Source organism: Pelodiscus sinensis, chromosome 2 (assembly GCF_052426305.1).
Source record: "Pelodiscus sinensis isolate ZL-2025 chromosome 2, ASM5242630v1, whole genome shotgun sequence".
NCBI lineage: Eukaryota > Metazoa > Chordata > Testudines > Trionychidae > Pelodiscus > Pelodiscus sinensis.
The window spans coordinates 149,365,396-149,378,212 of record NC_143053.1 but is presented as its reverse complement, the minus strand read 5'-3'; the positions used below and the strand labels follow the sequence as shown (position 1 = coordinate 149,378,212).

The 12,817-nt window shown below is 40.8% G+C and overlaps 1 protein-coding gene across 2 annotated transcripts in view; it reads left to right on the top strand.

The window, feature by feature from the left end:
• Positions 1–11,683, top strand: part of STX17 (syntaxin 17) — a 65,206-nt gene extending 53,523 nt beyond the window's left edge. For both annotated transcript variants that reach the window (XM_075921599.2, XM_075921598.2), the window contains exons 5-8: positions 4,204–4,322; positions 4,402–4,452; positions 8,471–8,557; positions 9,249–11,683. In XM_075921599.2, coding sequence (XP_075777714.1) covers positions 4,204–4,322; positions 4,402–4,452; positions 8,471–8,557; positions 9,249–9,509 — 518 coding nt within the window. In that variant the 3' untranslated portion in view covers positions 9,510–11,683. The remainder of the gene's footprint in view (positions 1–4,203; positions 4,323–4,401; positions 4,453–8,470; positions 8,558–9,248) is intronic.
• Positions 11,684–12,817: the final 1,134 nt, after the last annotated feature.

Below are 12,817 nucleotides of genomic sequence, written 5' to 3'. Positions count from 1 at the left end.
GAATGGATTATATACTACGTGTAAGATGTCATAATTTAAAATCAGATTTGAAGTAGATTTATTGTTTAAAAGTTATGTAAAAAAAGGCAATCAGCAAAAATCTAATTGAAATAAAAGATCCAATTTCTAGGGATTTTTTTAAATTGTCCACCTCTGTTTTTAGCCACCCTTATGTGGCTTTATATTGTATTATTTAAGACTTGTATTACTGCTGTATGTAGTGGTTTCAGCCAAGTCAGAACTTCGTTATACTAGATGCTTTACAAAATATAGTCAATGGGTTTATGCTCCAAGGAGCTTATACTCTAAATGAAGTTGGAGGCAATTTTATTTACATTCTTGATTAACATGCATATTGCTCTGGAAGCCTTAATGCACTCTCTTTTGTTTGCACATGTTAAAGAACAATTAATACAGCAGCCTTATTGATTATATGCCTCTACAATTTAATCAATGATATTTCTCTTTAAAACTACAAAAGCAAGACAATTTAGGGTTTAAAATTGACACTTTACCCTCCATAACATGCCTTGATATTTTTGCAGAGTTGTCTGAAGCAAATAATATGGCAGAGGTAATCATCTTCAAGATCTTTATAGCACGTATTTGTTCTTGTCTTGTATTTTTGTTGGAGCTTTTTATTACACTACAGGAATTCTTTAGTTGTACAGTGCTGCAGATGTGTCACACAAGGTTGTATGATTAGTATAGCTTTCACTGTTGAGTAGACTAAGAAAAGGAGTAGTGTCCAGGGTGAATTGATTTAAATCAAGTTTCCCACTGATACTACTTCACAGTTCTTCAAACAATGGTGCAAAACTGATCACTAAAATGTGTTAATTTACAGCTCAGTACAGCAGTTTACATCATCTAAGAGGGTATATGTTCTGCAATTTTTTAGATAAGTTGAATTTTTATTAATTTAGGAAATAGTACATAATATTCATTACAATGTATCAAGCTGCAGATGCAGCAGCAGTACATTAGGATTGTTAAGAACTAAATCTCACACACAAACACAATAGAACTTGTATTTTATTAAACTAAGTCTTTAAAGTTACATAAATATTTCACATTTGCAGTTACAGCAGTCTCCTGAGTTGCTGGATGGCAGTTGTACTTGAACTTTTTTTAATTTTCAAATTGTATTAACTCTGAGAGAAGTTCTCAGACTACTACATGTATAGTATCCTTAAAACTTCTAGCTCTCCTCTTCCCCAATCTCACTGTGATTTTGATGCAGATCTGATTCCAAGTTACCAAAAAAGCAAAGACTGATTGTGCTTCGAGTACACTTAATTTTTGGAGTAAGCATCTTGAAAACAACTATAGAATGAGGTTCCTTTGGTAAAGCTGAGTTACAATGAAGTAAAATAGGGAATAGACTTATGGCATCACCATTACGGTCTGTTCCAAAATAAGGGGTGTGTATTCTATAATATAAAATAAGAAAATGACAGTGGCAACTGGCAACTCTAGATTTCTCTTACTGTAGCTTTCTGTGCTGTATACTTCCGTGATAAATTCTGAATCTAGTTAACTAAGTAAACAAGCCATAAGGATTAGCTAAGCTAAACTTCTGTTTCTAGCAACGTCCAACATACCAAACAAGTTGGGAATGTTTGTGTTAAATCACACATACGCTAAAAGGCATAGAGAAAGAGAGAGTCTTAAAGAATGATGCATTGTAAAGTTGATCCACACTGTTCTTCAGACACAGCCACGTCTTCATCCATGGGTGGTGGGTATACTAGGCAGAAAAGGCACTGCCTTACCAAACTGTCTCTCCTAGTCCCACCCATGCTCTACTGGCTCCCCTAGATCCACTCCCCCAGTCTGCTGTTGTGATACCAGAGGCCCGGGCAGGCAAGTTGGGAGCTGGGCTGCCTGTCTTCCTGACACTAGGGCCACTCTGGCCATCCAGTGCCTGGGCTGGTGGCTTGGCTGCAGGGAGGGCCTTGCTGGTCTGGGTGTCGCGGCCTCATCCCTGTGCCATGCCTTCTGGCCAGCTCTCCCGAGCTCCAGGATTGGGAAGGCTGGGGCCAGCTCTCTGGAGCTACGGAGCTAGGGCAGGCTGGGGCCGACACCACCTGTTGGCTTTCCAGGGCAGGGGCCACACTGCTTGCCAGCACTCCAGAACTCTGGGATTGGGGCGGCACTGCTTTCTGGCTCTCCAGAGCTCCAGGGTGGAGGCTTTGGCCACGCCACCCTCAGGTGGTCTGGGGGAAGTTGAGGGTGATACCCTGGGTCAGGGAGGTGCAAGGGCCAGCAGCACATTGGGGGGTGGGGGGAGGCTGGGCAGCATGGGTTCTGGTGAGTCAGAGGTGTGTGGGGCTTGCCGTCCCTAGCCTTACCAAACTAGTCACCCACCGCCCATGTCTTCATCCATATAATTTTCTCCCAATAAGCAGTTTTCCTTATGATGTTTCATCCTTGCATCTAGGCCCTGCATTGTCTTGCTTTGCTTGCACTTAACACATTTTCCCTTTTTACTCAGGGAACAAATTTTTTCAAAATGTTCCCAGATCGGGTCTCTCTTACGCCCAGAAGCCATGATAGTTTTTCTGTGGCAAAAGTGGAGGGGAATATAGGAAGCTGTGTGTGTGCTGAATGTCTTCCCTTTCTTGTCCTGCCTCCCTCCGTCCTTTCCTGTATATTGATTCCCTCTGTCTTTAATGCCTTAACTAACTGTGCCATGTTTGGCCCAGGTCCACCACCAAATAAACACAGAAAAAAAACAATCCTATGCAGCCTGTGTCTGTCTTTGCATGTTAGTCTGCTGTGAAACAGAAATCAGAAGCCTAGAACTTGGAAAAGCAAGAGCTGGTTGTTAGGCTGGACACACTAGAACCCTTAAGTCATATTTATGAGACTGTAAATGTAGGTGTAGTACGCTTGTGATAAAATTTAATTGTAACTGTTATTTCTAAATGATAAATATAGTATTTTATTATTTAAAAAATAAAAAAAAATATTAAAAAAATCATTGATTTTTATCCAGCCTGGTAGTATCCTTGTTTTTATATACAGTGAAACTGAGACCAAAAGGTTAAATAGCTTGATTTTTTTCAGAAGAGTTGGTCACTCGAAACTCCACTTAGTGTTCAGTATCGCTGAAAAACTGGGCCTTAAGCATCTTTCCTGTGGCCAGTGTTGGATCCCAGTCTGTTTCCTAGCTCTCTGCCATGTGCTCAGGTGACTGGGCCATACCTACTTTTAAAACTAAGTATTAATTTAGTTTTATTTCCACAATTACATTATATAAAAGGCTTACAGAGAAAGGTAAAAACCTTAACATTACTAAGGGGCACAAAAGAACTATTGCTATTATCTAGTTCACTATTATCATTGCTTTGAATAAAATCTGAATTTTCTATGAAGGTTTTGTAAGCATATCTTGTTCTTTCTCCATTGTATCACTTACAAGTACACTTGACATAAGAAAGATGGGCAAGGTTCTGGTAGCTTACTTTATAAAGTGACCTTTCTAGCTCTTCCTTGCAATACCATCCCATGTATGCCCCGTCCCACCTCTGTGTTCTTTTGTGTGCGCATATGGGGAGGAAAGTGGGAAGGGAAGTCCCTTCATGTATTTAAGGAGCCCTCTTCCACACTGTGTTTTTTAAAAGCCCATTGTTCTGATCATGGTGCTGTTATCCTATTTGATTGCATTGAGCAATACTCTTCTACTCTCTTGCTAGAATTAGCAAGGCTTCATTGCTCTTCCTCTGCAACAGTCACCCTTTCCTAGTTCCTGCTGGCTCCAAGTGGGAAAGATGGACTAGTCATCAAATTAGTGGTGCAATTAACCATAACTATATGAACCAGTGCTCTAATTTCACAAATTGTTTCGATCTTTCATATATAAATAAAGAAGTGCTTACCCAGGTGTTAGTCTTTTGCTACATTTTAAAATATGCAATTCATACAAAATTAATTAAATCTGAATTAAGCGGTATAATTTGATCATTGTTTTCTGAGTAGATCTGGAGAGTGTATCTAAGAAATGTAATATTTTTGGGGGGAAGAACAGTTTTTCAATAAGATTTGTGATGTTTTATAAACTTTTCAGGGCTATTGCTTGATTTGAATTGGGTCAGTTGTCATGTTATGCTCAAGCAATATTAAGATACGGGAAGACATTTTTTGCAGCCTGCTTTCTAATTGAATAAATGCATTTGTAAATACCATATTTTCACTCAGAGCCTTGTCATAACATGGAAGCTGTGGACACTTCCCAGAGTTTTATCCAGATGTGCTCCCCTCTCCCTGAAATTCCTCAGGATGAAAATGCTGCTGAATCATGGGAAAATTTAGAAGAGGTTGGTTGGTGTCCCTTATTACCATTTAAGTTCCTTTATTTAAAGCAAATAAATGTAAGAAATCATTTTTTATTTGTAGGATTTGATTGAACTCAGCCAGCTGGTGACTGACTTCTCTTTACTAGTCAATGTAAGTATTAATCTAAAACTCTAGATAAAGATTTGATAAAGACAAAGGCTGGGGACTGGGTGGCTGAACGAATTGGTGGAGGGGGGGAGACTTTTGTCACTGATTTGAAGTCAGACCAAGTTGGTAACAGTTGGCTGTTCAACAGCCTAGCATGGAGTTATCACACTTATGAGGGCACAGAAGTCTGTATCACATTTTGCCCTTGTTAGTAGCCTCAGAAAAATGGAACGTGACCAAATGGAGTCACAGAATGCTCTCTCCTAATTAGGATTTCAGGGATGTGAGGGAAGATTTTACTGTTGATGTCTGTGCTGTATTTCGTCTATGGAGAAATACTGTAGAATGCCAAGTCATTCTGGCACTTTCCAGCCATCTTAAATAATATGTATATACATATGTGCACACAGCCTTATGTATTTCAATATAATGTAGGCATGTGGGGGAGAGAACAGTACAAAAGCTTAGACCCAAACTCTTAGGCTTGGTTCTGCATTCCTTTTTAAATCTAAACTCCCACTGAAGTCAGACTGTCCCTTTTTGGAACTCTACTTTTAAGAATAGCCTTTGAAGAAGAATAAAAAACGGTAGTGTGAGGATCAGGTCCCTAAGGTCAATAGATAAAACTTCCATTTTGTTAAGTGAGGAACAGGAACATGTGATAGTTTATTGGAGTTAAATGACCTTTAATCATCTAAACTAATAGTAACAGGGCAAAGAATTTGCTTTACTATCCACTCTTGAGTATATTGGAAAGCCCTCATGAGGTTTTCAGAATGAAAATTTACATTACATTTTCTAGGAGTGAGTTTTAAGGTAGGTCCATCTTCACCCTTGGTTTTCAAGCATCAGGTTGCAGCAATTAAGAGCATTCAATAGCACTGGCTTAAGAGGCTTAATTGCCTCACCATGAGGAGGTCTGTGAAGCTTGCTGAGGAATAACAAACACTAATGCTATTCTCTCTCTATATTAACAGCTTTCATGCTGCACATGTCTTGACCATTGAGCCCTGTTGATTCTGATCCTGTCTAGGCAATTTTTCTTTGTGTCTTGATTTCTCTTAGTTCAAAGAAACGACTGTTAGCTGCTCCATAATCCTTAATTTTTGCCAACACAGAAGCCACCGATGGGGATAGTTTTGAATCCAAATTCCTTTGCATCATACTCACCATTAGAGAGCACAAACATTAGAGCAGGAGGTGCAACAGTTTTCTTACTGGGTTTCCACACAGTCTCAGCATTTCTGGTTGTGGTGAGGATGATGAAAGAGTCTCCCCTGAACAGAATTTGTGGTTTTGCTTACTTAGGTCTTCAGGGAAAGATCTGAAGTTTCACCCACATTCCACCACCACATCTTGTAAAAGAAAGAAACTTTGTGTGCACAAACGTGCCATCTATTCCAACTCCCACCTGTTATTGTGCACACACACACACACACTCTGTCACTCTGCACTGATTTAATTTATATGGGTTTAGAAACTACTTTGGTTAACCTGATTCAAACCCCTTATGAGAATGCTTAAATTGGTTTTAGTGTCTTACTGCAATTTAGGTTAAGCCAGTAGTAAATTGTTAGTGGTCAGTAGCTCTTCCCTCTGGCTGCATGCGTAAACACAGGTGAATGGAAACACTATTTGGGTGCCCTCCAAACACGTATCCTAGTCAATTGTCATTGGTTAAAACTATTGGTTTTGAGTGCTCATCTCAATACGCTTGTTTTTTTTTTTCCACTGAAAAGTTACGCATTGCTCATTCACAACCTGGGCCTGACCCCCATCCATTGACTTTAGTGGAAGTTAACAAGCTCCAAACCTTTGGAGGGTGATACCTACAGGATTTTCAGACACTTAAGGTGCATCTACACTGCACTCTAGCTCAAAATAAGTTACGCAATTTGAGCTATGCAAATTGTGTATCTTCTTTTGATCTTCTTTCGAAATAGCTTACTTTGTAATTTGGCAAAGTCTACACAGCGCCAAATTTTGAAATAACCTGCTATTCCAAAATGTCCCTTGCTCCTCGTGGAATGAGGGTTACAGGGATGTCGGAATAGCGAGCCCGAAATAATGGGCTTGCTGTTAAGATGTGGGATAGCTATTTTGGAATACTTCAGTATCCCGAAATAGCGTTGCCATGTAGATGTAGTCCTAGCCAGTAATTTCATTATTTCTAAACCAGTACTTGAGCCACACCTGTGCATACTATGATGCTGTGGTATTTTCTGGGGAAGCAGTCAAAATAAAAGAAACAAGGTACGAGATGGAGAGAGAGCAGGAAGAGGTGGAGACAGAATACCATCTTGTCAGCACAGCTGTTTGAGATTCTGTTAAGTGACAGAGAATATGAAAGCTGAGTTTGTGTGGCTGACTTATGGCTGTAGAATGAAATGCATATTGACAGTGTCTTGCTGTTGAATTACATGTTCCATCCAAGGATTTCAAAGCACTTCATGACCGAAGAATCTCAATACTTTCACTTCTCTCAAAGGTATTACCTCTATTCCTTGAAACAGGGAAACTAAGTCACAGATGTTTCCCTGGGTATCAAGAGGTCTGTGGCAGAGCCTGAACTCTAAACTCAGTGCCTGATTCCCACATCTTAATCACAATACTATCAATTCCCATTATACACGTGGCATATTATGTGAATTGTCACATGCTAAAAGAATCTACCCATTCTTGTACCTGCTGTTTAGTTAAATGAAGAAAAATTATTTTCGGTGATGCCTGGTACTTCAGAGGAGTAATGGAAAGGCATGGATGTTTGCCACAGACATTCATGACACCATGTCTGACAGAACTGGGCTCAGCCATTGCACTAGAAAGGTTAAGATGTTCTGGATATAAGAGATCTGCCCAGAATAAACTTTGTTTTAAACTGTTTGTGGGACATTCTGTTGTGCTTTGTGATGCAATGAGTTCAGAATCTTGCTGGGGTTTGAAAGAGATGGGGAGACGTATCTTATTTCCAACTAGAAGCTGAGGGAAGTTGCTCACTGAAAGTTTTGCTGTAAGGCTATGTCTACACTCGCGGCTTCTTGCGTCAAGTATGCAAATGAGGCTAATCATGGAATATTGCCGAGCCTCATTTGTATACCTAATGAACTGCCATTTTTGCAGAAGAGGCTCTTGCACCATGGGGAGCTGTCTACCCTGCCCCTTCTTGCACAAGAAAACCCCTCTTGCGCAATGCCATTAATCCTGAAAATAATTGGCGTAATGGCATTGCGCAGGAGGGTTTTTTTGCGCAAGAAGGGGCAGTGTAGGCAGCTCCTTCTGACACAAGAACCTCTTCTGCAAAAATGGCGCTCATTACGTACGCAAATGAGGCTCGGCCATATTCCACGCTTAGCCTCATTTGCATACAGCTGATGCAATAAGCCGTGAGTGTAGACATAGCCTAAGAGTGTGACTGACTGTGGGGAAAGCGGAGCATTTTTGCAGAAGTCAAACAAATGTAAAGCATAGGTTGATGTACAATTTTGGTGTATTTTCAGCTTTGTGAGATTAGATCCGGAGGGTTAAGTTAACATAACATAGTTTCATAGGTAAAACATGGCTTTCTGGACTCTTTAATCAATTATATGTTGTGTGTAATACAATGTGTATCTGCCCTTGTACCCTTTCTTATTAGAAAAGGAATTATTTTGAATATGAAACTCATCATGAAGCATAAATGCTTGTTTGGATATTTTTTCCCTGAGATGCAAGTTCATCCAGTGATATAACAGTAGATTAAATAAGCATATATTTTAGCATGCTCTTTTGTTAACTGTATCAATATTCCGTATAATAGCACTCCATTTTATTACCTAATAGTTAAATTCCTTTTTGTAAGTGGTTTTGTACTTTCAGCTTGGTTTATCAGATGCTATTAATGAACTGCCATTAAGGCAGCATGGCTACAGTGTGTAGCAGATGAAAGCTGCTGTGGGCCCTGATTATAGGCATTAAAATGGTGTGCATTGGCTTGCTGCTGCTTCCCAGCAGGTCACCTCACTCATAATTCCTTTGCATCTAGTCTCAGCAGGAGAAGATTGACAGGATTGGAGACCATGTCAACAGTGCTGCTGTGAATGTTGAAGAGGGAACCAAAAACTTGGGGAAGGTAGGGATCTACTCCCGCTGATGAATCAATGGTACCCAGCCTTCCAGCAATCTTCTGTATTAACCCAATTGATCTGCACTCTTTAATGCTGAGGGAACCAGCAATTAAGGAAATAAGGAAGAAATGACATAGGTAGTGAAAAAAATCAATCTCTTGTAATGTTCTATTACATCCAGTCTGCAAGAAGAGAATTGCTCTGGCCTAAAGCCTCATTATAAGGCTGTTCTGCTGCTGCTTACAATGGAAGACCTGCCAAAACAGGCAGCAATGTTAAACGATTGGCTCATAAAGAGCCAAATGAGTTTGAAATGTAAGGGTACCTGGGGCACAAGCTGTTAAGATACTACATAACCCACAAATATAGCTGCAGCATATTACTGAAAAGTTTCTGGGCCTATTATGATTATTACATTTGTTTTAATTATGTAGGCCAGACAGTGGATTTTATATGGCAAACCAACCAATAGCAATTAAAATGATCAGTTTTCCCATTACATATATGGGTAGCTCAAGTTTGAAGCCATATGGCACATTCTTACTGTGGAATAGTGTGGGTTTTTTTAAATACTAATCGGTAAGGCTTATTTATGCACTGAGAATTAGAGGCATATTGCTAAGCGTAATGAGGGGAAAATGCACATCACCACAGGTGTGTATTCTAAACAGATTGTTTTGTTTTTTTTTAATACAGGCTGCAAAATATAAGCTGGCAGCTCTGCCTGTGGCAGGTGCACTCATCGGTGGAGTAGTGGGAGGCCCTATTGGTCTCCTTGCAGGCTTGAAAGTGGCAGGAATTGCAGCTGCACTTGGTGGTGGGATATTGGGCTTCACAGGTGGAAAATTGATACAGAGAAGAAAACAGAAAATGATTGAGAAACACACTTCCACCTCTCCAGACCTCCCTAGCCAAAGTGACAAAAATCCAGCTGAAGAAAGATTTCAGCACGACTAGGATGGAAAGGAAGAGTTCCAGTGATGGACAGATATGCAGGTTTCACTTTGAACACAAGTCTGTGTCGGGACTTTTGACTGCCCTGTTGCTGTTTGGGAGGTGAGAGAAGTACTATTAGTCCTGTAATTTTGAAAGCTGTACTGAATATCTTTTCATCATGAAGAAATAGGCAGCTCTAATAATAGATTGTGTGCCAAATTCACCCCTGATTTTGTATGATGATGCTGGAGTGGGTTTAGCTGAGAATCTAGAAGAAATGAGTGGCTTTGGAGCATTCTTATCAGAAAACCTGAGGGGCCTCTATGGCTTGGAGCACTTCTCTTAAGTGATTTCAGAGATTAGTACACTAGCCTCTACCTGTTTTTTAAACTTCAAATTTTGATTCTTCTCAAATGACCTGGTTTTCATCTTCATTTCTATGCCCAAGCCCCCTGTACAGCCTGGTGTGACTGTCTGCCAGTTCCCTCAGCAGATGCACAGACTGGTAGTGAGGCTTAACGGATAAGGTTAAATCACATTGTTTCAGTTGTGGGGAAAGCTTAAATAAATCCAGCACCTGCTCGAATGATCAAACTTAACCAAAGTACTAAATTCCAAAGCACTAAATTCTCTTTCCTCCTCTTCAAGTCATTGATTCTATCTTTGTCTTCTCTTGGGGAAAAAAAAAGCTGGATTTTTAAAGACTCTACCTCTCCTCCTTCAGACAGCCAAAAACCTCGGGATTGTGTATGCTAGGAGAGAGCTTTCTTCACTTGTTCTCCTCGCAGCCTATCTTTGAAAGCTACTTTATGTGGTTTACACCTCAGGCTGTTTAAGAAGCACCTTGCTCAGCTTTCATTGCTGTTCTCCCTTTTTCCTCCACGTCTTGTTCACAGCCTTCCTCAATCAAAATGGTGGCGGGAGCAGACAGATCATTCAGCAAAGATGTTGGCTGCTGTTTAGAGCAATGTCAGCGCCTCCATCCTCTATATCCTTGCTGAATAAATGGAATGGGAATAAGGGGTATTGTGTCCTTTTATGACTTATCACCATCTCTCCAGAGAGGCAAAGGACTGAGATTTTGGCAGTCCTGGTTAACTTGGCAAATGGTGCCATGGTTAGGTGATTTCATCACTGTTTCAGTAATGTTGTTCAGATGGGTTTGCCTAATGGTTATGTACATACTGGGGAGGTATGCTTCTTGTTCTCCCAGGCAAACAGCTTGACCAACTTCTGCTGCTCCACTGGATCACTTCTGACAGGCTGCATTCTTTTAGATTTCTAGCTCACCATAGCATTCCTCCAGGACTCAGTTTTCTGTAGCATTGTTGCTCACAGCTGCGAGTATAGGTAGATAGCTCTTTTCCTAGCTTGTGCTACTGCCTTCCTCTAGATGGCTGCTGGAGGGATGTAAATGTGTAGTTGACTATATGATTAACCAATAAACCTGGCTTATTGGTTAATCTTGTCAACTACAGGCACCCCACCTCTGTATCAGGGCCTCCTTGGTGTCTCCTCCCCGCCTCTATTAGAGGCAGCAGCAGGGTGGAATGAGGCAGCGACTGTCCATGGGGGGGGGGGCGGGGGAGGGAGAGGGAGGAGGATGTCTGAGTTCCTGCAGACAGAGACTGCTGCTGGACCAGGGGGCTCAGGCTATCTATAGACAGAGGCTGCTTGAAGGGAGGCAGAGCAGCCTTGTCTGCAAGGAGCTTGGACTCCTCCCCCGAGCAGACAGGAGCTGCTGCTGGACTAGCACCCAGAGGCTGCTTCGTGGCAGCCTCCCCTGGCCTTCTTCCCCAGCCCCACAGCAGCCTCTGTCCAGGGGAATTAGATCCCTGTGGACAGGCGCTGCTGCCACTTTATCAGAGGTAGTACTGTGGTGTGGCAGGCAGCTAGTCTGCTTGGGGAGCTGGTTTTTAAACTGGCTCTCATTATGGGCCAGCACCCACCTGACATGCCATGCTGCTGCCTCTGATACAGGGGCAGCAGTGCGGGGTGGCAGGGGACTCCCCGGGAGTGGGGTTGGGAGCACAGTGGCTGCTGGCCCCACTTCCAGGGACCATCGAATAATCGTGTAACCGATAAATCATTGTTACGCAACTATTCAGTTATCTCTATTCTGCTATTCATTTGCTTCATTTTCACTTGGCATCCTTCACCTTTCTGCATCTCTTATCTTTAAGTTTTTAATTTCACAGAGTGCTGGATAGTCTCCAGAGACAATCTGTGCCTGCTTTCCCCATGACGTTCCAGCACTGCTGTTAGTGCCTTGTGGAAGAAATACACAAACTATGCTGGTCCATTTTAAAGAAAGAACTGAAGTGGTCTTATCTTCCTGAGACCTATTGACTGTATAAAATAAAGCTCTAAAAAAAAGTTAAGTGGAGTTTTATTATATATATATATTTATTAGTTTGGGGCTCCATAGCCAAGCAGGGAATTGCCAGTGCATCACATTTAATCAACAAAAATGGAGCTGTACAGCAATGATTTGGCATAATCTATGGAATAATTGTCTTCTGTTGGTTGATTATGGGTTTTGGTGCCTAAATATTGTAAGCAACTGTTAAATAGATTGAGCACAAGTTTCCTATAGAGGGTATTTCTTTCTTAATTACATAATTTATTAATTACTTGTAAAATAAAAATTTGAATCCAAACTGCAGATGTTCAAATCATGCTGTCTAAGACTTTCTTCCCTGAGTCTGTGTGTGCAAGAATGGTTTTAACAAAAAGTTGCTAAAATGCAAACTGACAAAACTTCATAGGTTAAGGTGAGGTGTCTACATCATAGAATCGGGTGGAGTGGAAAGGACCTCCTGCATCAGTTACCTCGGATGCTCATATTTTGGAAGTGGTAAAAAGCTGTGCTTTTATTACACTTTGTATGTAAGCAGGACTTGCAAAACTATTGGATTTATAAACCATCTACTTGAAAAAAAAATTATTTGCATAGACGGGAAAATGTGGCCAAACTAACATTTAATTTTCCATGGACACTAAGAAATATCTGCAATACAAACAAGCTAAGGCATTTTTTTACTTCATTTTCTGAAGATCCTGTATTAGTTTTAGGGTCGCATCTTGAATTTTCTTTACAGGAGCCAATGCATTGCTGCTTTTTTCAAGTAATTATTTTAATCTTTCAAAATAATGTTCTGTGTATGTTTCAGCCTCCTTCTTTACATTAATATCCATTCAACAGCAATGGCACATGCAGACAATGTAACCACTGTGAGCAGTAATTGTTTTCCCTTGTGTATTATCTGTCCATCCTTGGGTTAGGAGTTCCTGGAGGTAAACTCCCTGCTGCCTGTTTATTGTAGCAC